The following is a 25,946-nucleotide window of genomic DNA, read 5'->3' on the forward strand; positions in this document are numbered from 1 at the left end:
CACATGATCAAAAGGGTACTGCGATATTCTTTGCATCAAAAGAAGATGATCTGACCTAACTTTTATTAACAAAAAATGTCTGGCTCCTCTGCTATTGATCTTCAAAATTCTTAAAAAAAATTATTTTTTGAACTATCGGGAGAATGGTACGATGTATATCGGTGAAACTTGCTGTGAATTTGTTCATATTTAAGAGTCATATTTTGATGAAACAAACGAGTTCATTCGTTTTGGACAAGTGGTGAATTCTTGAGTGTCGTGGTACAAAAACTACCAGAACTTTTTATTTGGTGGATGAAATCAACTAATTTGGTTTGGTTTTTTTTTTTTTGGTTCGGGTCTAACCTGAGTGTCTTTAACATTGTGAAGTGGCAACAAAACAGTTTTTTATGCAAAAACTATGAATGCTACAAGATTTTACAAAGAGCACAAAACTGTAAACTGATCTTCTAAAAATGAAATGATCTTCCAAAAAAATGAGTTGATTCCATCCACCGAATAAAAAGTTCTGGTGGCTTTTGTACCACGACACTCAAGAATTCACCACTTGCCCAAAACGGCTGAACTCGATTGTTTCATCAAAATATGAGTCTTACATAAGAACAAATTCACAGCTAGTTTCACTAAAATACTTCGTACGATTCTCACGATATTACAAAAAACATAAATTTTGAGGAAGGAGCCAGACATTTTTTGTTAATAAAAGTTAGGTCAGGTCGTCTTCTTTCGATCCAAAGAATATCGCAGTATTCTTTTGATCATGTGCTTAGGGACACCCTGTACATTTTGTTATGATTAAACCTTTCATATATATGGCGGGAGTTTTATTCCTTGCTGGTTGCTTCCTGTTTGAACATCTTTGGCAATATAAAAATCGCAGCGGATAAATTAGGCTTATTGTACATATTTTTTTAGAGAATTTATTTGCCAAAGCAATCCTAAGCAATTTGGAACGTTTCCTCTTCCCAAACTATCCTACAAAACGTTCTAAAGATATGGAAGAGTTTCCCGTCTGGGAATTAAGTTCTTTTGAAATTCCAATATCTGAAAAGCACATCTGAAGAAAATTTGCTTGATTCCTGTTCGCTGATTAAGAGTTTGTGATTTAAAGTTCAGCTGAAGTCCAATTGTGGATTCAGGAGGCAGTGAACTCGTTGATGGAAGTTCGGAAAACATTGAATCTACGAGTGACAAAAAACCCGTTGCTGCTTTGGATAGTGAAAGTGCGGTAAAAGAACCAATTGGAATACAAGGAGTTTTTTCTCTTGATTGATTGGAGACTCTGACGCTCCCGAGTTATACGGCAAGAATGGTTTTGGGATCTGTAAGATCGAATTTTTGAGGCATATTTCTCGAAGGCTTGGTGAAGAGTTCGATGACTCAGAAGCAGAATCAGAACGATAATTTGTTACTAAATGTACAGCGATGTTCCATCTGTTCGTATAACTAATTCCAACGAAAGGAGTTGAAGCGACTATGAAGAATCACCGTCCAAAGACGATTAAGCCATATAACATGAAATCCCATCATCCAGTATCGCAAGTTCTAAAAATTCAAGACAAAAAAGAATTTGGTGTGGAATACTTAGATAGAAAATTGTCCTAGAATGCAGGCAGAATAAGTAAATAAATTTGCCTGCAGAACCCCGGGTGTAAAAAAATTGTTTTGGAGAAAGCGCAGTTGGCTAAAAACAATAAAGTTCGAAACTGATATTTACCATCAAGGCAAAGCTCCGGACTTCGGGCGATTTTTATAAAGACTTTGACATCTTTAGAGCAAAGTCTCTTCTAAAAGTGCTGAAAATTTGACATTGTAATCAGCCCTAGTTTAGAAGATGAGATTTTTTAAAGTAGAGAGCCCGCAGTTGAGGGAAGCGCTATGAGATCGACATTTGCTAATTTGGAGACCCACATTTACTAAGCTGGCAAAAATGGGGCTTTTGGGCAACTTTTATGAATTTTTGAAAAATCTGTCGAGCACAAGTGCCTTCTAAAGATGGTTCAAATTTTTTTGGTTTGGAAGATGCACATTTTCAAAGAAGAGATCGCGGCTGTGGTTCATTTGGCAATTTAGAATATTGATAGAACCAACTAGAGGTCAGACTCTGAATACGCCCTGGTCCTTCCTTATAGATGAAAACTGAAAGAAAATTTTCATCATTTCTCTAAACGAGTCGTAGAATTGCTTAAAGTGGACATGCGACGAGCAAGCACTAAGAACTCGAGGGAAAAACCAGGAATAAAATTGCAAAACATAATTTGTAGTAAGGAGGGCGGAAGGTGAAGAAAATATGAAAGATATTTCAGACCATGATGGGAAAGATGCTGCAAGACTACCTGAACATTAAGGAAGAAGTTTCTAGTGACCTTAAGATATTTGACTCTATTGACAAAAACAATAATGCTTCGAAAGTAAAAAAAATATCTGTCGGATGCATGAACCAACTGAGTCTTCTCTCGGTCAGTGCCAGCAGCAATAAATTATATTAGTGTATGGAGAAAAAGAAATTTTTAAATAAAAATCATTAGGATCAAGCGATTTCAATTTTTCCCAAAAGCACATTTATAAGCACACTGCCGCTAAAACTGGTGTTTAATGCCAAAAGTAAGTGAAAGAAAACATCACTTCTCTTCCAGTTTTGAAACTGTTCAAATATTTATTGTAAAAATGCTAACTGTAATGAGTTTCTAGATAATTTTTCAACCTAAATGTAATATACAATAAGCAAAAATATAGATATTTTTGCGTGTATGAGAGTGTAGCCATGCTTCATTTTGATGGATCCTGGTAATAATCAGAAAGAAAGGGGCAGGAGATTTGAGAAAGTTTGGGTGGTAATGATTTCCTGCAACATGCGCGCAAAAAACGGAACTTGTTATGCTTTCAGACGCAGTCAGAAGCGCGCTTTCACTGCGCTATAATACTTGATTCATTTCTTTACCCAATTTCTTATCAGTTAATTTGATAACGTTTTATTGTAGACTTAAGGTGGGCGTTATCATTTTCGAAAACTATTGAAAACTGAAATGTCTACGGTGTACGCTATGGATACAGTCGGAATTTTGTGTACAGTAGTGGTTGGATTTTGGATTCTAAAATTTCTTCTAGGAGTGATTTATAAAAACTTCTTGGCAACCGCACTAAGAATTAATGCGGTAAACTTGAGAGAAACTGGAAAATGGGCAGGCAAGTACATCATTTGATTATCTCTAGTCATTTGATTCATCTTAATTCCTGTTTACTGTACGTTTTATTTTTATGCGATATATGTTTTTTTTAATCATGTTTTAACGGCGTGATGTTAGCGATCGAGATCTGAAGACCTTTTTTGAATACATATTTTTAATTGTGCCGGAAGGTAACTTTACATTTTTCTAGCCTGTGAATTTATTTGCTACGATAAGAAGTATTGGATTTCACTGTTAGTTAGAAGAATTTCATGAAAGAAATTTTAAGCAACCATTTAAAAAATTGCATACTGTCTAAAAAGCACACTAATAAAATATTCTATAATAAAAAAAACACTCTGTTATCACTTTTTTCAAAAAACATATTTTTTTGCCTGTTAGGTGCATGTCACTTATTTGGTTTAGGATATCTAAGTTTCTAAACAAGGTACTTTATAAGTATGGTCAAAGCGTGTTTCAAAAGTTTTAGAAGGTAATTTAAAAAACCATTTGCTAATAATTTTTAAATGTTCTTGTTGCACGTCTGCAGAAATAACTGAGTCAAAATTTTCTGAAAATAAAAAAGCTCGAATCATATAAAATTTGTCAATATTCCTCATTCGCTTCCATAAGGGACAAATTTATACGTAAAAGATGAAAACCCTATGGCTATAAGTACGAAAAAATGGTAAATAGAAAATATAATGTGGTGTTGGCCTTTATCTCTGCTGGAATACCATCGGCAAGAAAAAGTTTTCATTCCCAAAAAACAGAGGTTTTTCTGTTTAAAAAAAATATTTTAAACGAATTAAAAATTTGAACGTACGTGAGCAGCTAATGAAACTTTGGGGTATGCAAAAGAAAGTCGGTGTCTTACTCTAAAAGGGGAATAAATAACCACGTCGCTATCTCTTACCGCTTTTGAAACGTTAATTTAGAAATTACCCCATTTTAATAATTTTTCAAAAAAAAATAACTGTCGGCCAACGATATGCGCTAACTTTATTTAAATCAGATATGAAGACTTAATTTTGGTGTACTATTTAAATATATATTTAAAAATCCAAAGTTAATGTCGGTAGTGATTCCCCCTATATTGAAAAATAATTTTACCATATCCAGGCCCCAAATTATGATAACGAAGTATTTTCATTTCTTTTCATCTCTAACCGTTTGGAGTTATCCAAACTATTTCATGCTAACTTTTCTTATCCAAAATATTTCATAGGAACAGTTTTGTATCCGTTATGTATATTTGCTTACTATGACTTAATTATTTCAACGCGAAATGTGGGATTAAATTGAGAGCAAAAAACTGAATTCAATTAAGTAAAACATATTAACAAATCGACAAATTTCTTATTGAAGATGTAATAAGAATCTTACTCATATCGATGCATTAGCAAAGAACTATTAGTGCCTTATATAATATGTAGGTAAAGCAACGTAAAAAAGACTTTCTCCTACACAAAGTGTTCAGATATATTGAGATAAATGAATTTAAATGTAACCGAACCAAGGAAAGTAGAAAGTGCTATCCGTTGCTGAAGAACTTGACCGAGAGATGCAGGCGAAGAAAAAGGACTGCATGCCACGGGATTGGGCCCATGCCTACATGTTTTAAATTTTTGCCGCTGTTCCAAAAGACAAAAATGCACATTTTATCGATGAAAATACATACAATGTTTGATACAAAGCAGAATTTTCTGTCGTTTACTCTTATCTCAACAGTAAAATTATGAAAACGTATTAAATATTATAATTAGCTACGATTGTTTAAAATTTAGCTCGATTTATTTAACCGTACGTAAAGTAAATGCATACATTTATATGCTACAGTCGCATGGTTAAGCGACTATTGTTTTATTTCAATTTTAATTGTAAATTGCCCATTGACATGTTTTGTTTTAAATTGGAGTTGAGTTTGACCTTATCAGCGTAATTTTTGTATAGTGTATCTGAGTATTTGCAAAGTAACAGTTCACAATGGCACGTTTTTTTAAATATTATTAATAAATTGCTTACTGATGGTAAACGAAAACAGGTCAACTCCCCAGCTTTGTATGTACACGCATTTTGCATTTGGTTGTTCAAGTTACATTTGGTTATTCCAATTTTCTTGTGCAACAAATCCAATTTATCCACATAACGGATAAACAATATGATATAACGAGCGACATTTAATTTCTGTCCTAATTAAAACAATTTCAAGCAGTAATTAACCAGGGAATTATTATGTAAGGGATTTTCAGGCTCAATAATTTTTGGTCATTTTAACGAGTTCTTACATGGAACATTGATGATCACCTTCTGATGCAACAGCCCAATAGCGTAATAACCCGTAACAGTGTGTTCACATTTCTGTTATTAAAATATCATTTCCTTTTTATCGGATCAGTGCCTCAAAATAATCATTGAATTGTTTTTAGTAATAATAATCGTTTGAAAATATAGTTATAGGGACGTGATTGTTTTGCTTGTTCTCGTCGTGGAGAATCTCCACCGGACGTTTCGCTTTTATGAGCGACAACCAACATCAATTAAGATTTCTTGTCATAACCGTACTAGTAAAAACGTTTAGTGCATGATATAATCAATTAATATTCTGAAAGGCTTTTTCTTTATTTGTAGTGGTCACTGGTGCGACGGACGGAATAGGAAAAGCATACGCGGAAGCGCTCGCAAAGAAGAAACTCAATGTAGTCCTCATAAGTAGGACACAATCTAAACTAGAGGATGTTGCTACTTCAATAACACAGAAATTCAATGTAGAAACGAAAATCATTGCAGCAGATTTCACTAATGTGGCCGAGATTTACCACAATATCGACAAGCAGCTTCATGGATTGGATATTGGCGTACTCATTAATAATGTGGGGATGAGCTATCCGTATCCGGAATACTTCTTAGAGCTGAAGAACAAAGATGAAATTTATGACAATATTATAAAATGCAATATTTTTTCAGTCACGAATATGTGTAAAATTGTTTTGCCTGGAATGGCGGAACGAAAACGGGGAGTTATTGTGAACATATCGTCTACAGCAGCCTTAATTCCCAGCCCATTGCTGAGCATCTATGCAGCATCAAAGTCTTTTGTTGAAAAGTTTTCTGAGGACCTATCGACAGAGTATTCTAGACAGAATATCACCGTCCAATGCGTGCTGCCAGGATATGTGGCGACCAACATGTCCAAAATCAAATCAGCTACTTGGATGGCACCAGCCCCTGCCAAATATGTGGAAGAAGCTCTATCTACCATAGGAGTAAGAGAAAAGACTACGGGATATTTTCCTCACACCCTACTGGTTGGGGTAATTCACTTTTTGGACTCCATATCGCCTCGCTTATCCAGATGGATTATCGTCAGAACCATGACCAATATTAGATCAAGAGCATTAAGAAGACAAATTCACTAAAGACAATTTACTACCTATTTAAAATGTATGATTAATATTGGAAAACAATATGGATTGGCCATATAATCGTGAGCTTTGATAATAACTGATCTTACTTTGCTCTAATTATTAATTAATTGTGATTATATCTATACTAGGTATAATTCCGAAGAGGGCCAGTTATGCATTGTTTAATAAACCTTGTGGGTTACTCTAGAATTATAAAAAGTTGAAAATAAAATAGTTTAAAACTGTTGTTGATCATTTTCTTTGTACCTAATCTTTGCTGCTAAAGACAAGTAGTACGTATCTGTAAAATATCCCAAGTTTTTTGGCTTACAGACGCAATAATTGTGGTTCTTTTTCTATTACAGAAATTTGATGCTTTTAACGTATGGCATTCATCAAATTGTTGCAATTCGCGGAATCATTGAACAAATTTAAAATTATTGATTTGATTTTCTGTGTTATTTTCGTATATCGAAAGGGCCTAAGCAATATTGTGAGGGTAAAGAACAGTTAATTTTGCTCATATTTCACAACCATCGTTTAGTTCTTGTATGAGTTACCCATATTTTTGATCTATTTTCTTCATAATTTGACTGCAGGTTTACCACCAAGAAAATACCACACTTTAACGTGTACAGTTAACGCCAGGAAGTGCACAATTTAGGCAAATTCTTAGCGAAAGCAGAGAAAAGTCTGTGGCGAAAGTAAAGAAAGTGATTTATTTACCCAATTAATTGCAAATCTGGAAATTAATCTTACTTTTGCAACTATAAATAATTTACATGTCATGTAAAAAGTAAATTGGTTTCTTATAGAGAAAAATAAAATTTCTGCACTTCCATCATGCAATAAAGGAAAAATATTTATAAAATAGAAACGTTTTTTCTTTCAAATGTGCAAGTAATTCTGCTTTTAAATGTCTTGATCTGATATAAATGGATATATAATATTGTATGTTCTCGATCTAAGAAAAAGCAACTGGCAGAAAAGCTGCAAATGTTATCTTATTGTATAAGCGAACATACTTTGACGTTAAAGACATTGACATTAGTTGTGTTCACAAAATATCCCCCCTGGGGTATGTTCTGTGGTTGTGTTCGTTATTGCGTGACATGTCTGTGATGAGCAGTTGTTGTCAGTGACACAGAACATCCCTAAGGGGGATATTTTGTGGCCAGTGACCAGATTTCCGAAACCGTTGTCGGGCTTTGTCGTCTAAAGTCGCAACTGCTGTGGCGACAATCGCAACAGTGTTGAAACATTGCGGCAACACCGTCTAACACGTCACTCACGACCCCTAGAATGTTTATGGCAATTTCAGAGGGTAGTTTCGGTATTTAACCACAACAGATGTTTGAAAAGCCACATTTTGTAATACAAAACTGTCTGTAATAAAAAACACCTTATAAAAATTATGCATATCGACTTTAATGCCTAAGCAAACTTTTTAAAACCACGTCTAAAGAGATAATGATTTATCAAATTTTGCCCACAGACACAAGAGAATACCCACTAAAAACAAAAAATTCACATGAGTTATTTTTTCTGATGTGCTTTATTATTAGTACACTCCACGGTAATTTCATTAGAAAATATTCTTTTTCGTCATAAATAATTGTAATTTAGTAAAAAAAAGTAATTTTATAGAGGCGAAGGCGGACATCATGATCAGACAGTATAAAAAAGTCATATTCATTTTAAGAACTATAATAAAGACAACGTCACTAGGGCACTCGAAGATATTCGACAAGGCAGAAAAAGTTTAAGGCTGCTGCTTAAAATTTAAAAATTCCAAAATACACGATAAGAAAAAAGGAATCACTATAACTGCAAAATTAAATACCATTGTTTATATAGTAAAATTACCAGTAATGTTGTGATACTCTATTGGTTTATTTTCTCAACGGTTAATTCGGTTTTTACCGTTAATATGTTTTTTCCTGGAAGAAAAATCGTTAACTACGCACAAAAGTTGATAACACCGATCACCAGGACACAAAAACGTAATTCTATTTCAGTTGCAGGAGGGTAAATAATTATTTTCATTGCATGTAAATATATGTATAGGCATTTGCTTACCTGTAGAATATGAATAATTTCTTTTAAAAAGTATACAAACTGCATATAAAGGTATTTGCCAAAATCGAATTTAATCATATAAATTTTAAAAAGTCGTAAAAGATAAACAGTTAGATACAAATCACCAAACGTTAAGGAAAAATCGCCCGGAAGTCGCTTGGCGACTTTCTCAAAATGTTCATCGCAAAACCCGAAAAGTAGCCCAATTTGCGATAAATCGCCCAATCTGGTCACACTGATCGCTGTCATATAAGTCTTCTATGGTCGTTGCACGTCGTTGTCATACTTGTCTTTATCTATTATATTTGTCGTCGGCGGTTGAGAGTTACGTAACATTTTCTACGTTGTCGACCTTGTAAGTATGGCTCATTTATTTTTGTTATTTGATTAATTCAGGTATAACAGACAATATTTTAACAAAAATATGTGTTTAAGATTTTCCTGGAAGACTTTAAATTCTATTTTCGCATCGAACTGTTGAAAAACTGGTATGGATTGCATAAATATTTAAAGATACAAAATGGCGCTGCGACACTTTACATACCTACGCTTAATTTGAATAGGATTCAAAAAAGCTTCTATTGAGGTTTATATATTAAAAAACTACCTAAATTGCTTAAGACGTTTTTGCCTTATTTCAGATTAATTTAAATAATGCCTTCCGATGCTGGTCACGGAAATATAAGGGGCGAACTTACAATTTTTGTGTTTAAGTGAACACTTTATTTTAAACAGAAAAAAATGTGGATTGTTTATAAAATTAGACGAGAAAACACTTCAAAAGTTGATAAAATGCAATATATTTAAACAAAACTTGACTCAGCGTCATCAAGCTGCGCAAAACGTTTGATGTTGATGAAAACTATGTAAAGAAACGGTTGGTATAAAAATCTCCTCGGTTTTAATTTATGCATACTAAACATTTTAATTTTTAAATTTTGTCTATAAATAAAGCAAAAAAATACCCAGATCAAGCTAATCCAAGAAGCTTTCATTTCAAACGCATAAGGGGAAAATCCAGTATCAATAAAGATTTATAAGTTTAACATAACAATGAAAAGGTAAATCAAATATTATTGCATAAAATACCGCTCTTATGAAAAATAGGAATAAGCAATGGTAACATAAGCGTCTTTTGTGTTTCCGAAGTGAAATGAGTAACCTGCGATCTGACTATTTGTTTAGTTGTGACTTGTTAGTAATTTAAATGCAGATAGCGCTATTCTTTCTCTTTTTGATGCATAAATAATAAAATTAGGGACTAGGAGAGTATTTTGAACGTTAAAACAACTGAACGATTTGAATCAAAAATTGCAGATAATATCTATACTTAAATCCGACAGCATAAAAATTTCTTTCCATTTAAAAATTATATTCAGGAGCTTAAACTATCGCTATAAGTACACTTGCAGTATAATGCAATGCATTCTGATTTCAATACCATCTTAATTCTATATTAAATTTCAGCAAAGTATGATCTGGTTTTACTCTGGATTTATTTAAAAATTATTGAAGAGTCCGTAGACTGTGGTGTAGACTTTAAGGGACACGTTGTTGTCTAAATTAAATATTTAAAGTATTTCTCTAGCACTTACCCGAATTTCTTCTTTCAGAACATGTTAAAACGCCATAGCAAGAAGATCTTCTTCGAAGCTCTAGTTCTACAATAGAAATTGCATCAATTAGTACAATAAATGTAAGTTTAAAAAATTATTAGATAATTTTGTAAATTGTAAAAATTTGCCACACTCAGGCAGTTTCATAATGAAGACCCCAAATTATTGGAACGTTCATGTGTGTGGAAAATTAAGTTGGCTTATTGTCGGTATGCTTCCGAAGCATTGAATACGGCATTAGGTCATACAAGTTATTTGGAACATTGTTATTCATTTTTTAATGTTTATAGTAGCCTGATATTCTACACCAAGTAAAATATTTTTGCCGTTCAACAGGTGACTAAAATACTGAGCTTTAGATGATAAAACCCACTTGCTCACGAAGATGTGAAACCCCAGGACTTCTCTACAAAAGATATAATTTTTGAATATGTCAATCGAGGACATCCGATCGCATGACACTATAATGTAAGTTTAATGCAAATTTGGTTCTACTGCAAGTTCCTAGAGCTAATTCGGCTTGTCGTACCTAATTGGCGTAAAAATCTTGCTAGAACAACGCAAAAATGTCACATAAGTGAGTGTCCTATCAGTGGGTATCATTTGTGAATCATTTTTTACAATTTGTTTCACAAATTGATTTGTGAATGGTTGCATTGTCTAATTTTTACTTTTATTACAGCATTCAACTAAACAGGCCAATTTCGTCAAGGCGCCAGTGGATCAGGATTTACTTTTACTGTAGACTGCGAAAAATTGCAATAAAGAGTTAAAATACATTCCTTTGTTTGTTCAAACTGACACCCGAAAGTTGCTTTCCAAAATAATTCCAATACCTTTTAATAAAATACCAATGCGCTTTTTTCGTTTTCGTCCATGGCCACTAATATCACGTTTTCTTTGAATAATTGAACGGGAAATTGTTCGGATGGAATAAGGGGTGAAAGGTATGCAAATCCACAATATTAAATACACATTTTTAATCCCCAAAATTCACATCACAACGACATTAAATATATTTCAAACCATAGAAGCGTGTAGAACACCTTTTTTTTCTGTCGATAATAAATCATAAAAGTAAATACATTTCAATTAACTGTAACAACATATAAATTTCAATTAAATAAAACAAAATATAAATATCTGTCAAATATAAACAAAAATAAATTTCAATTAACTGAGCCTTCTGAAGACAAAAACTTGAAAAGAAAAAGTTATTCGTATAAACTGAATAAAAAAAAGTAATCATTGCTGCACTCTTACCCTGACGAATAAAGCATATATATTATTCAAACAAAGCACTAAGTCTAGAATATAAAGAACCCATACAGGGAAGTTTTGATATCTCAATATTTTCATCAAGCTGAAATGGAGATTTCACCTCGACACAAAGATTTTTAAATTACTAGCGTCTTAATTACGATAACATCAACTGTTGCTAAATCTGGTCTAAAGTATGAGAAGCTGCCTGACTTCACTCGCTATCTTGACCGTCCCTAAAACAATCGATTTTGAAATAATGCCCTATGCAAAAAAAGAAGTAAGTTTAATACTCACATCTAGCGTAACGATTAATTATTAGCGTAATACAATAAATTCACTGAATTTTTATCTCACCCAATATGATGATGAGGAGGCGTTTGAGGAGAAGAAACCGCAGATGCTTGAGGAGAAGGAGGTGTTGGAGTAGTACTTGGTCCAGTGTCACTGGAATTAGAGCCTGCAGAGGACTGATTTTGTGGAGGCCATTGGCCTTGCTCTGCTTGCAGCCTTTTAAAAAACATTAATTTCAATTGTCGCTATTTTTGAACCTAGTCATTCTTACCTCTGGTGAGCTTGTTGTCGTGCTCGAAATTCTGCAGCCTTCAGTTGCTCTAAATGGAACTGTTGTCGTTCTGTAATAAGCTGCTGCCTCTGATACTCCAAACCTTCTCTTTCTCGTTCCATTGTGGTTTCCAATTCTTCGAAATGACGCAGCTTGATTTCCAATTTCTTCATTTGAGTTTCTACTAACAACGCCACCAAAGATTTAATTTTCCTTTCCTCCACGGCAGCTAAGTGTTTCGCTTTGACAGCAGCAGCGGCTAAGGCTGCTGCTGCGGCACTTTGCATTTCACTGTCCTTAACTTTAATTTCCGCAGATGGACTTTGTGATGCTGTGTCATCAGGATCTAATTTCACCTGGAATCATCCACATCGTATGCCTGCCAGCAAATATCGCAAAATTTTACTTCTCTTTTCTCCTCCTGTGCTTCCACAGCAGCTTCCTCTTCCTTTTCCTTCTTGGGCTCATCTTCCTTTTCGCAGGCAGTTCCAGCAATGCCTGTTAAGGCTAAATTGGCCGGATCATATTTGCCTGAAGCTGAAGATGCTTCGACATTCTTCAGATGCGCATCCATGACTGCTGCTGGAACTACAAACTTTCCCTTTGAGACCATTAATTATTAATGGTCGGATACAAAATACCTTCATCTTTTATGCTGGCAAATTCAGTCATCGCTGATTTGGCTGCAGCTGCAGCTACTCTGGGATCAACAATTGACGCTAAAAACGCGACTGTGGACATAATAGGATTGCCTGCTTTACTGAAAGGTATTGGTTGATAAGCTAGAGGCCCTAAAGCGCCGCCAACCTCTGAATCTTCTATATACGGATCCTCAATTGGCAGTCGTAAAAAGTACAGTATACACTCGTCCTGTGTTCTGGATCCTACATGCTCACATACCTTATTCCAATCATCTTTATACATTTCCAAGCCTAAAAGGTTGATAACTTGACATCGTCAGCTCACACGAAACACAGCTGGTTTAATTCTACTGAACGACCAGGATCGACAAAATACTGGCGCCCAAAATCATACCTTCTAAAAGAAGCAGGGTTTCTTGTTCAGTCCAGTCTCTAGTCAAGGATGCAGCCGTTTTATTTCTAAATACAATCGGTTTTTTTGAATATTGGTCCAGCTTTAGACCGAAACTAGCCAAAGGCTCCCCATCCCTCTTCAGTTCTTGGGGCTTATCCAAGTCTAAAAGCGTTTTTGCTGCACTGGGTTGTGGCGTTTTGGTAGCATTGCCAGGTTGTAATCCGGAAGGAGTATCGGATAATACATGAAAGTGTGAAGTGGGCGGTGGGCCCACTGCAGACGGCCTGGAATCACTATCCACCTGATAATTTATTAAACCCCACTGTTCTAAAAAGGCATGTACTCTCATAATAGCGCAAACATCTCCTGCTAAGTTTCGCCTACAAGCTGTGCTTGTTATGTATTCTGTTGGATTTAATCTGTATGTATCCACCATAAAATTCCTAAAACAGGCGAAGTATGAAGAACTGTTCGTACATGCTGAACGCGGGTCAGATTTTTTAAACTATCTCTAAAAAAATTTGCAAATTAGACCAATATCCAGGGGTAACTATTATTGTTTGATATACCTGACGTTGGCCTGCATCTACGAAAAGCCTTCTCAAAAACTCTCAGCGACTAGTCAAATATTGCCATCGAAGATGGGCGCTGTAGATGCAAGAGAAACGTCAGGTTATAGAAAAAAAACTGCATTTTTCCTACAATGATAGTCCTGACCCTTCAATCAGAAAGGGTTCTCACCTATATGCAAGGTAGATTTCAGGCGATTTGGACTTGTTGCGAGAATTAAAAAATTCTGGCATAGCCCGTTTCTCTATTTCATGAATTGAATTGTAGTCAAACCAAGCAGAGTATGATGGAATAATTATATAGTGTGTTTGCTCCGTAACATTATCTTCCTGTCCGTCATCTTGAGTATTACTGTCGCTGGTTTTTCCTGTCTGCGAATTATCCTCAGTTTTGTCCTCCGACTCATCCAGTTCTGTGATAGAGCCACTTTTTAACGCTTGTGAGTCACTGTCCTTTTTCAATGCCCCCTGACTATTGGGCGATGATGGCACTTCTGTAAGAGTTGTTTCTGGCAAAGGATCCTCCATGTCTTTTGTGAGATCCTCAGGTTCATCATCTCTGCTGTTTTTTTTGTATATGCCAAGGCTCCTTCCACTTTTGCGCTTTGCGCTTTTTGACGAAGGCGAAGGAGATCGTCTCCTTTTATCTCTTTTCTTTTTACTGTTTTCATCTGATGGATTCATGAGATCTTCCACAGACATTAATCTCGGATGAACTTTCTTCCTACCCGTTTCATCAACTTCATAGTCTTCCTCGCACATCCACTCATTATACTGGTCAGTATCAAAAACCCAAGAATATGCAATATGCCATGGACCAGTCCTAGGACTTGGACTATCAGTTGATATACCATCAAGACCTATTGATTCCCAATTAACCCAAGTATCAAAAGAGTCTGGAAAGTAATACCAATGCATTAAGACCATTTTATCTCTTCGTATTACTGGCCTTCCGTATTCCTCAACAGGCGATTCCGCAATGTTGTATAAAATATGTGTCGCATTTTCTTCCGTATCTACAATCTGGCCATTTCGTCTTCTAACTATTTCCTTTATTTTTTGACCTACGATTTTATCAACGCTGGGCGCAATATACACCACAGGATATGTGTATAATTTAATTTGAATCAATGCTTTTTCCATTAATTGAAACATTTCGATGATTTTCTCAAACTTTGGATTATTCTAAAATAATTAGCAAAAGAGAACCTTTTTTTAAATAAAAACACAACACCAATTTATCATGCTCGGTCAACGTACCTTACCAGAAGGCATTTCAAAACGCCTCCACCCTTGCTCCATTTTATACTTCAACGCAGCTGTTAACAGCTGACATAAACCACCCCCCGGTTTAAAGTCGAGGAAATGTTTTACCTAAAAGATCTTATATAGAAATGCAAATTCACGCACACAGATCTTCGTAGTTAACAAAAAACCGGCAGTGCTTTTCGTGTATTTTGATCGCACAAAATAGGGCAAGTGAGAAAGCACTAACCAAAACCTTTAAAAAAGGTGTTCTCGTTTTCAATTAAGCAAAATAATAAAAAAAACAAATCCCCGATCCGATGATGAAAAACACACCTTACAAGTTTCACGGTGTCAGTAAAATGTGTGCACAAAATCCTACCACACATTGCTGGGGTGAAAACATTAAGATTTAATATCAATTGTCTAATCCAAAAGACGGTTTTCGAAATAATTTCGAAGTATAAGCATTATTTATGACTTGTGTTTGTGCACATGTCTTATAGAAAAACGGCTTTTTGATAGAAGTCTCTTCAGGCATCAAGGCAAGTTTAACGTTCACCGCATTTCTCGTGAAGTAATTAGTCGTACACTTCAATACCTCGTTAATTATTTGAAAATTAGTAGCATTCCAAACAAAATAATTATAAGTAGAGTAGTTTGTCGATTTTTTCATCTTAACCTTGACGCCCTGTATTTCAAAAACCGTCCACTTTCGGATCAGACAAATTAGATTAAATCATGTTTTCACCCCAGGAAGCTGTGGTAGAATTTTGCAGATATTTTACAGGCTTCTTTTGATGAGGCAAGGAAGGATCAGACTAGTTTCGTTTAAATCTTCAACACCAGGTAACTTGTGCTTTGATAAAACCAAATTACCGCTAATAACATCAATTACATCAGCTCGCAACTTTGATTACATTATTAGATGCTTAGAAGAGCATTGTAAAGGGCTAAAGTGCTGGTGCTAAAAAGATAGTATGAAAAGGACCATATGATTGTAATCCATGAGCGGCGCGAGTATAGTTAATGTATGGAGAGGCAGTTGAAAATTTATCATTTACTCAGGAACAGTCTCACTGGCTTATTAATTGCCTAACTATAAACTAAAACGCAGAAAATTTGCAATTTACTTCACAGTACGATGGGGTAATATGTATAAAAATAAATATCATTCTTTTTTACAAGTCTCAACAAACTTTGCATATATTGCAAAAAATTGAGTCACCAATTTTATCGATCTTTCTTGAGCAATAGACCTTAATGACAAATACGATGAAATTTTGAATAATTTAATTCGTTGGTGCAAATCAATGTTGGCAATTTTTCGAGTTATGGAACATTCAGTGATCAAACAAAAAAAATGTTTGTAGAATGATTATCTGCCACACTAACGCATTTACGTTACACTTTACGTGTGATCATCATTAATCAAGATATTGAAAATCTGGCGGTATGGCTGTATTTCTAGATTTAAATGGCGGATGAATAAGATATAATCGAGAGATGTTCTCTTAGGAAGAGTTTTGCCAAATTGCGCCGGCGATTACTATGGAGAACTGTAAATTTAGTTCAATTTCTCAAAAGAAAATATATTGTTTCAATAAAACACCCTTCGACAAATCGGCAACTTTCACATCTTCCTTCTCAAAAATGAAATGTTTACGGACAAACTTTCAGTCAAAATAAAGTACTGTATTGAATGCCGAGGTTGAATAAACGATCTCCTTGTAAGCGCTTTACGCGAAAGTGGTACATTGGAAACTACCCATGTTTTATAGCTTTCTTTCTTCAAATAATAGTGTCTGCAAATGTTGGTTGCTTATACGCGTTAGTAGCAACTCTATCATTTTATGGGGATTTTTTTAAACGAGTTTGGGCCAAAAATTTTCGAAGTCGCAAAAGTCGCTTGCAATTTGCGCGGGACGCATTTTTAAACATACTTACAGGTATTCGAGTTATGGGAGGTTTTTGTGCCTTTTTACCAAGAAAATCTTCCTGGAACTGAAGGAATTGAACAGCAGTTTGAGCAATTACCTTGTTTGTTATTGGATCATTGATGTACTAAAACAAGTGCGTTGAGGATGGTTAATCCCATCTTTCAGGGAGTAAACAGTAGAAAAAAATCCGAAAAATATTCACTCACTTTCTTCGCATTTTTTTGTAGCCAATTTTTTACACCTTCGAGGGCATTTATCGTTTCAGGGCTTTCAAAATATTTTGTGTTAGGTCCACCATCCATCTTGGGGCCTATCGACAACATTTTCAGTGATAAATGTGAATTACTGTTGTGTATAAACAAATTCTTTGTGCGAGTTCAACAATCACGCAGAATTTATGTTTTCATTGTTTGTTTGACCTATGACTTTGATGGATATCAGATGGTTTTTAACGATAGTGCGATGCTTTCCGTATCGACATTTTGCGACGATAAGTACTATTCAAATTAACACCGTCTTGACGTGATCATAAATGCACAAGTTTTCCTACTGGAATTTAGAAAATAACATTTTCAAAATTATGGGCTTTACCCAGAAATAGTTTTGTTTTTCTCATTATCGGCTTGGCCTGATATTGCCCATTGTGTGGCTGTCTCTCTCTGTCTGAGGCTTCTGCCGTCTGTCCAGAATTGGTGCCTGCGCGAAGCTTTTTGGAAATATAATTCTTACACTTATATCAAGCTGCTGAATGCTGAATTTTTATTTTATTGGCAAATTCAAAATGGAAACCGTAACTAAAAGAAAATGTGCATCACACAGATTAACGATAATTGATAAACCGATCAGGAATAGGTAAAATTTCCTTTTGTAATGTAAAGTGTATAGTTTATTTACAACATTTAACATTCAATAGTTGCAGTTGGCTCGCTGGTATTTATGTTACTATCTAATCCTACAAAAGTGACAATTGGTTTATGATAACTGTAAAAAGAAACGAATTGTGTTGTGTTAATTTTGTCTTGCTCGATCGTAGCGAAATTCTTCCAAAAGACGATCAGTCTTAAGTTCCATTTTACTGACAATAGTTCGTGTGAATTCGAACAAATGTGATTAAAACATGACAGCGGCCCACGCACTACACACTATTATATACACACGAACGACCCACAGACTACACACCATTATATCACACAACCGCCCTAATGGAACCAGATGGAAATTGCGGGAGGCTGTGTGTGCGCGAGAGAGAACTGCGTACTTGTCCATCTTCGCCAGAATAACGGCGCCGAAACGCATTCCAGTCCAATCGGACCGTGCCATAAGAAATTATCAATTCAAATTCAAAATTGACTACAAATACGACGTAAGGCTAACATGTAATTCAAAAAATATATGCCTGGAAACACCGTTCATTCAGAGAAAATGTACAGAAATATTTGTGAAACTGTTAAAAATTTCTCTAGGTGTAGTTTGAACAGTTTAGTGTAACGTTCTTTGAGTATCGATGCTTGCGCTTTTCATTACCGTCGGCATCGTACATTGACCATCAATTTAGCCAACTTAAAAATGAGGAAATTTTCGAGATTTGCTAGTAGATGGTGGTCAACATTGAAATTTTCAAAATAGTTTAGGATTCGAATTTTTTTGTGCTATTGTATTTCCAGAATTCTTAGAAAGCAGTCCGTAAAATCTGTGTTTCCTTAGAATGTTCGAAAGCAGTTCCTTTCAAAGCTGGTTGAGGCTGCTTGCCCCAGATGGCAGGGTGACTGCAGATGATCATTTATCATCCCAAGCTAAACTGTTTTTTGTAAAGTTAGAAAAACTAGTCGGGTTCGTTCTGGTGCATATTAAGATCTGCGAATAGGGAGCGTTGCGCTGGCCACTATAGATTTTCTTCAGGCCAAGTATCGACGAATCGCGTGCAACACCGGTGTGTCTACGTGCCCCAAAATTGCATTTTTTTCGCTAGTATACCGACAGAGGGACCTTTTGCACCTGCTTGTTCTTGCGCAGGTAATAGAAAAGCTTCAAAGTTGTATTTACGAGTACCGTGTTTTGTTGCCATAAAATAACGCGAAAGCGTTGTTATTGGAGAAAACCGGGCGATTTGGCCCCAAAAAAATAGTGCCATGGCGGCCACCAGCGTCGTAGTTCTCGATAGGGGCAACAACACTACCTGCACGATCAATCTACATGGTAAGTTAGAAAAAACTGTTTTTTGCCGCCACTGTTTCTCGCCTCGTTTTAAACACGATATGAATTCAAGAAAAAAAGAGACAAAAGAATCGCACATAACCTCACTAGTTTTTATTTTGCAGGGGCCACTGTGGTTTCGTGGAGAGTCAACAATCAAGAACAATTATTTGTTAGGTATGCTTCATGTCATGTCAAGCTCTTTTAATTATTATCAATTGCTTTATGTGTTTTTTCAGTAAACTAGCGGTGTTTGACGGCAAGAAAGCTATAAGGGGCGGTATTCCTTTCGTGTTTCGTAAGTATATTCAAAACAATTCTCTACAGATAGCTGCCAGATACACGAAAATTGCCAATTAAACATCCTTGGAATGCTAGTAGATTATTTAATCCAAACATAGTTTACCAGCTTCAAACAGTTAATTCAAATTCAGTTGGAGGACTGCAATTACTTGATAAGTTATCTTCAATTAAAACACATTTTTCACTCTTACATAATCTCTTCGCAGTAAATGAGCTAACGATCATGTCAAATTATCACTTATCAACGGCAGATATACAGTGTGTTCTACTCACAGCTTTTACGACCTTTAGAATTCCAAGGTTATCTACAACTTTTATTTGTTTCACTATTTTTGTTGGGAATGGTAAACAACGCTATTGAGTATCAGGATTTCCGGTCATTGAATGAAACTGCTGAGTTTTTCGGGATGAGTCGTGGTCGAAATTATTTATTTTTTGACGTTTCGCCAGCGCGAGCGATTTGCATCAGAGGTAGATCAGAGGTGATAGAAGAAAACGTTAATCTTTTCCTAATGTTTCACAAGCGCGACTGGCTTACATCTTCATGGGTGTTTAGCTGGGCGTAGAATTTATTGAAATTATTTAATGTCGAAGTGCGATTTAGTAAAAAAAATCTGACAAATTCGAAAACGAAAAAAAACACCCATTCTAAAGGTGAGGGACCTTCAAAGAGCCCTGGATTTTTTAGGAAGGATTTTTGGATATTGATCATTTATCTCACATCGACATAAAATCATCTCTACCTGTCTTCATTTATCGGTTTGGTTTCCGCACAATTTACACAGTGTGTCGACTTAAGGTCGTGTCATATGGGATACTTTTTGAAATTAATTTTACACAAAAAAGTATCTGCATCTTCTAAAACCTGAAATACAATCGTCAGATATACCTTTTTTCAGTCGTATACGAGGTTTGCCAGAAAATATTAATCGTGCCCAACAGTAAAGTAAATTAATTTTTGAAAATATCGCAAACGAATCAGTTATCGCTTTATTCGTTAAATATTTGATGACTTTCGTCGTCGATGACGTCTCGTAGCCTCTATGTTGCATTATTTTGAGTTTTTTCAGACCATCCGGAATCACGTAACTACGTTGTAAGTTATTGAAAGCATTGTTGTAGTTAAAAAATGAAAAAATATGTTTTTCCGTATTTAAAGGTTTTTAGCTCTGATCAATTTCTCTTAATAAAAATTTTCGATATTGAGAAAAATAAAGGTACTTTATTGAACAAAATTTATATTTCCTGACTCACATGGAATACGGCTGAAAAAAAATTATCTTATTGTGGTATTTTAAGTTTTGGACCAAGCAAAAGTTTTCATGAATAATAACTTGTCGTAAAATATAATAAAAGAGTTTCCCATCTGGTGAGAACTTAAATATACATATTGAAATTTCTCTGAACAATTTCATGTAGAAAATTACATACATTGGGAAACATGGTATTCACTTCTCCGTCTAAAAAAAAAGTAAAAACTCGACCTGCTGTCAAGAAAATGGTCGCGTTCCTAAAAGTTTATCAGTTGGATAATATTGAACGATACGAAACCGCGCTCTATTCGAAATGGAAATACCAAAACTGCAAAATGTATGTCGGTCGAGCAACTTGCTGAGACATCTAGGAGATTGAAAATAAAAATTCATAATTTTTCGTTATCAAATCCCGGAATAAATTCTCTTGGAGAATTAACTTGAGAGTTGCTCGACTCGATTCCAGGACAATTATTATGAAATCGCATCTGATGACTATCGATTAAGTTATTATCGTATTTAGCTCAATTCGGTCCTTGGTCATTTGGTCCGCAACATGGATTTGCAAGACTCATTCGATGGAACTTGGAAAAGGCTCCTGAGAGACTGGCCAGTGGCGACGTGGAAGCGATTTTCTCTCTGATGGATTCGGACTTTTCCAGATCCATATGGAATTACCAGTGAGTTTTCCAATATCAGTGCAAAATATTTTAGAACCTCTGGTAATACAGATGCTATTGCTGATATCGATAACGTTTATCAAAGTGAAATCTTCAATGGTTTTTTTTGTTTCAGATTTCGCCTTACTTATAGACTGATTCTCCGAGAAAAGGAACTGCATTTTAACATTGCAGTTTTTAATCCGAGTAAAAACTTGACGTTCAGTTTCAATATGCTGTTACATACGTATTTCAAAGTTCCTGACGTGCGTAGATGTCAAATAACTGGCTTGCAAGGTTGTACATTTGTGGATAAGACCAGGGAAGGTGCAGTATATCAAGAAGCGAGAGATGTGGTCACGATCAACGAATGGACCGATAGAATTTATCAAAATACGTCCCAAGAGCATATTATAACAAATGTGGTCTCTGGAAGGAAGATGCGTATTCAGAAGTATAATTTTGCCGATACGGTAATTTGGAATCCATGGCTGGATCATGCGAAGGACATGACTGATTTTGGTGATGATGAGTACCCCAATATGGTTTGCGTTGAGGCTGGGCATGTATCTAGTCCTGTTATTCTATTACCAGGTACTGCTTTTGAAGCGAGTCAAATTTTGCAAGTTATGTAAAGCTGCAACGTTCATCTGCGGTCCTACAGTGTGTTTGTTTTTATCTGGTTCACGATTTAATTTTACATTTTAAACTTATTGCATAGGAAATTCATTTTAGTTCTGTTGAATGTTTGATTGCAATTAGAGCTGTAAGTCTCTAATCTTGATCAACATTTCTGCAGAACTAAAATTAATGTTTTATCCATTTTATAGCTTTTAAATATCCATAAACTATATCTCTTATTTATCTCTATTAATTCAAAACAGATCAAGTTGTTGAAAACTGCAAATTCTTGATTAGCTCATAGGCGTTTTAATAGTATAATAAAAGTACGCGGCGTGTATTGTCAATTCTTATTAAGCTAATGAATTATATATCACACTGTATATCGTGGTTTTTAAGCAATTGAAAAATTCTTTAGAACGAGCGACTGAGCATTTAAAGTAATAAAAAAGTCGAAATGAAAGCAATAGAATTAGATGCGTAAGTTATTGAAATATAATACTTAAGGGACGTTCTGTGACTGTTCAGTGGTATGCGATAAAATATCACAGCTCAACATTCCGAAAGTTAGCCTTACTCTTGTATACGACTGGTAGAATGTACATTTTCGTGCAATAAAAATAAATAGTGCGTCGTACGTTTTGATAGTTAACATATTGTTAGACTTCATTTATATTTAAATAAATTATTATAGTGTGTGCTTATGTGCTTTATTTCGTCCTTTTATTGTCTTTCAATACTCACAAGAAACATTTGCCTTTTTGAGATTATGCTGATTTTTTTTGTTTGTGTTGTGCAAAATACTTGTTTTGAACCCTATTTATTTACTTCATTTTATGCGTTTTTGAATTATATTTCTAATCGCAAAAAACGTTAAGAAATTTTTTTCGGTTAATGCAGGATAAGCTTCTACAAAAGGGATCGGCATCGTTGGGTAAGTATATTCACTTCTAGTTGGGACCTATCCAATACCATAATGACACTAATTATCTGATCAAATACAATTTCTTATGGCGCGGAAAGTTGAAAAGATAGCATCCAGGAACACCAGTTAGGCTTGATCTTAAAAAAAATCTGTCCGTTATGTTAATATTTGTTTATTTCACGTTTGCCGCTTTTAGACAAATAGTTTTATTAGTTTGTCTACAGAATTTGTCTTCTAAATATGTGTTCTCGGGTGCCACGTTACATCGGTGATGAGCATCCTGCCTGTAGTAAAATTTTTCTAAATAAATACTTCTCTCAAACATGCCATACCGTTTTCTTAATGGTTTAGTTATTTGGTTTTCTAATTTTAGTAATTTTCAATTGGAAACGTATACAAACTGACTCTATTTCAATGTCCTCGTAACACCACTCAAGGCTCATTGTTATAAAAAAAAACTTCGGAATGGTTATAATATGATAAGTAATTATACTGTATTTGGCTTATCAATGGTCAATTTCATCGCGTTCGATATATTGGCAATTGGATTCGTCATGCAATGACACTATAAATAGACTCCAGATCAATTATGTGATAGATTTAGATTTTAAAAGAGCTTAAAAGTTCTGCTTGCTTGAATTTTTACCTGTGCCAGTCTTACGAAACGGTAGAGGCTTTCGAGGTGGTCGTTTGAAAAACTGCCTGGTTCTAGCAATTCATAAACCAACAGTTTTAGCTATGGCAGACAAAGCCCTGATGATAATATGTTATTATTATAATAAAATGATTAATTTATTTTAAAAAAATCAATACTACAGCTGATTACTAGTGGTACAAAACTAGTACAAAAAACTAAATGGTGATGGAATTTTAGCTTGATTAGAATTGCTTAAAATATGAGATTTTTAGAAGCACCATTTCGAATTTTTTCGAGTTAAATATTTCTGATTTGATCAAAGGAGCGGCTTGGAGACTGGTGCGTCGATTACACAGCGCTTTCAAGTAAAATAAAATTAATATTAATGGCAGCCGATAACTATCCAATTAAAATATCGATCACTTGGATGGGCTTGATAGTCATATAATAGTTTTATTATAATGATTAATTACAAAATAGCAGTACCTATTAACAGTCTGAGAAGAACAAGAAGTTGATAACTCGAGACGAACATTTCAACGAAATTACAATCCAATTCTAGCTTTGACCAGAAATAAATCGCAAATTACGCTTCTTGTGCCCAGAATAGCTGGACGAAAAAAAAAATGCAACGAATTCAATTCTCTGCCAATCAGATGTCAATATCTCAGCAACCACTTGAAATTTTGACCGTGGGTACCCAACGACTGGCTCGAATCGCAAGACCCATCTAATTGACATTGGTTAATGCTGGTCAATTACTGCTTGGATGCCGTGTTACCGCTCTCTACCCACATTCTATATATACACTGAGGTAAAAAATTAATTCATGTCTTCTCTGGATTTGGTGCACATTCGAAAACTCTCCGAGGAATAATTCAAATTATCTGCAGCAAAATATTTGCCCATTAAGTCGACAATCAACACCAGGTCTGAGTGAGGATATTTAAGAAATGACTATCCATAGCGTCTATTTAATGTTCTTTCAATGTTCCACCAGATACACGAAAGCTACTGGAAATAGAATATTCAATGTGTCTTAAGACAAGGGTACCACAAGTTAAAAGCGAAAAAAATTAAATGGGGAAAAAGTTGTAGTTTTGAATCCTCTACTCGAAGCCAATTGGAGGAGAGAATTATAATTCTTAAAAAATATGATACAAAATTTCTTTTTTGAGAATTCTCAAATGCCTCCGGGTTTTGTAAATATCAATACTGCAGAAAAATGTTAAAAAGGAAAGCTGCAGAAAATTAGGTACTACAAAGTTGTGATACCAGCAGACCAACCACCGATATTTTCAATCAGCCGCGGCCTTTTCAACTTTTTAAAATCGCGTCTTTATTCCTGTAAATGCATTTACAAATAAATTCTTCCCTGCAGAAAATCCATTTTTACAATAAATCTCGATTCACTTACCAAATATTAACGCTTTAGATGCACGGCTATTTGAAGTTAATTGAGTTTGAGTACCATCATTAAATTATGATCAAAAGCATTCTATGCAATACCCATTTGTGCTTGCCCTCATTTATAAAAACAAAAAATAATCGAAAAAAATTTCTTAAAACAGACAAACTGTATCTATCAATAAACGTCTTCTATGATACATTTCTAAAAAAAGCTGCCTTCTACGATTTATCTGGCATACTGTTTCCAAATATCCAAAAATATAGGACTCATTGCACCTATTTGACAAAACTGTGTTACATTAGGTACAGAATAGAAGAGAATAGGGTACTTATTCCTATGTTCTTGGGAAAGAAGCAAAAAATAACCAATCACAGGCAGAGGACAATGTCGCATTAGAAAAGAAGAAAATCAGGAACAGATTAATTTAAAAATTAAATAGAATAAAATTAATTTAAAAAAATCAATAAATAATTGGCGGAAATAAAATGATTTCAATTTGAATGGCCTCCGATGACTGGAAAACACGTAAAACAACTTCGACTGAATTTGATAATGTTCACCGAAGATGTGAACGAAACGTCGGCAAGCAATTCCAATGGGCCGGCAGTAAAAACTTTTACAGTCTGATTTTATTTCTTGTGTAGACTAAACAACCAGTAAGGCAAATACAAATGCAAAAAAATCGGCCGAAATTCATGGCCGTGAATCATTTTCCTCAGGAAAATAAAACGGGAAGTAACGCTGCCTTTGCAAGTGCGTCAACCCTCATAAAAAACGATTAATCTTCCTTAGTAATTAACTATTGATTTCAACATCAATCATTTCATTCAGCCTTGTAATATGAAGTTGGCCTTATTTCCATGCAGCAATTCATTCAGTTATGATTACGTGAAAATTCCCGGAGTTTGCGAAACCGAAGAACCAGAAGATTTTCGCGAGCTTGAAGAATTGATTCGGATTATATCTGCCTACATAAAAGAATTTTGTAAACATTCTTTTCTTCGGTCGCTGTGCATCTCATTGATAAATGAGTTATACTTTATCGAGAATACCATGCGAAA

At 34.9% G+C, this 25,946-nt stretch overlaps 3 protein-coding genes and 1 long non-coding RNA gene across 7 annotated transcripts in view; 3 read left to right on the top strand and 1 right to left on the bottom strand.

Annotated features, from left to right (window-relative positions):
• Positions 1 to 2,865: 2,865 nt before the first annotated feature.
• On the top strand, positions 2,866 to 6,821 carry LOC109538015 (very-long-chain 3-oxoacyl-CoA reductase). Its single transcript, XM_019905050.2, has 2 exons — positions 2,866 to 3,186; positions 5,799 to 6,821. The coding sequence occupies exons 1-2, from the start codon at positions 3,027 to 3,029 to the stop codon at positions 6,584 to 6,586; spliced, it is 948 nt and encodes a 315-aa protein (XP_019760609.1). The 5' UTR covers positions 2,866 to 3,026; the 3' UTR covers positions 6,587 to 6,821.
• Positions 6,822 to 8,920: 2,099 nt separating this feature from the next.
• Positions 8,921 to 11,048, top strand: LOC109537964. Of its 2 annotated transcripts, none has more exons than XR_002171987.2 (4): positions 8,921 to 9,008; positions 10,267 to 10,349; positions 10,606 to 10,737; positions 10,952 to 11,048. It is a non-coding gene; the product is annotated as an uncharacterized LOC109537964 (long non-coding RNA). The 2 variants fall into 2 exon arrangements; XR_007280442.1 differs by lacking the exon at positions 8,921 to 9,008 and adding an exon at positions 9,123 to 9,141.
• A 184-nt stretch (positions 11,049 to 11,232) lies between these two features.
• The window catches only part of LOC109537963 (SWI/SNF complex subunit SMARCC2), a 55,727-nt gene continuing 41,013 nt past the window's right edge, over positions 11,233 to 25,946 (bottom strand). The window contains exons 1-10 of one of the 3 annotated variants that reach the window (XM_019904969.2): positions 17,090 to 17,312; positions 16,891 to 17,007; positions 14,959 to 15,072; positions 13,871 to 14,871; positions 13,130 to 13,572; positions 12,736 to 13,026; positions 12,501 to 12,682; positions 12,095 to 12,450; positions 11,887 to 12,039; positions 11,233 to 11,765 (exon numbers count right to left, since the gene is read on the bottom strand). In XM_019904969.2, the coding sequence (XP_019760528.1) occupies positions 11,744 to 11,765; positions 11,887 to 12,039; positions 12,095 to 12,450; positions 12,501 to 12,682; positions 12,736 to 13,026; positions 13,130 to 13,572; positions 13,871 to 14,871; positions 14,959 to 15,072; positions 16,891 to 17,007; positions 17,090 to 17,206 (2,796 nt within the window). In that variant the 5' untranslated portion in view covers positions 17,207 to 17,312 and the 3' untranslated portion in view covers positions 11,233 to 11,743. Of the gene's footprint in view, positions 11,766 to 11,886; positions 12,040 to 12,094; positions 12,451 to 12,500; positions 12,683 to 12,735; positions 13,027 to 13,129; positions 13,573 to 13,870; positions 14,884 to 14,958; positions 15,073 to 16,890; positions 17,008 to 17,089; positions 17,313 to 25,946 lie in introns of those variants that run through there. The other 2 variants (XM_019904968.2, XM_048661619.1) reach the window with 2 other exon arrangements.
• On the top strand, positions 18,570 to 22,610 carry LOC109538006 (glucose-6-phosphate 1-epimerase). The gene is made up of 5 exons (XM_019905037.2): positions 18,570 to 19,079; positions 19,202 to 19,253; positions 19,316 to 19,374; positions 21,156 to 21,312; positions 21,428 to 22,610. Exons 1-5 carry the CDS (start codon positions 19,013 to 19,015, stop codon positions 21,924 to 21,926), a joined length of 834 nt encoding a protein of 277 aa, XP_019760596.1. The 5' UTR covers positions 18,570 to 19,012; the 3' UTR covers positions 21,927 to 22,610.

The sequence above is a fragment of the Dendroctonus ponderosae genome, unplaced genomic scaffold, assembly GCF_020466585.1.
Source record: "Dendroctonus ponderosae isolate FM_Combo_2020 unplaced genomic scaffold, Dpon_F_20191213v2 Dpon_F_20191213_1, whole genome shotgun sequence".
NCBI classification, from domain to species: Eukaryota; Metazoa; Arthropoda; class Insecta; order Coleoptera; family Curculionidae; genus Dendroctonus; species Dendroctonus ponderosae.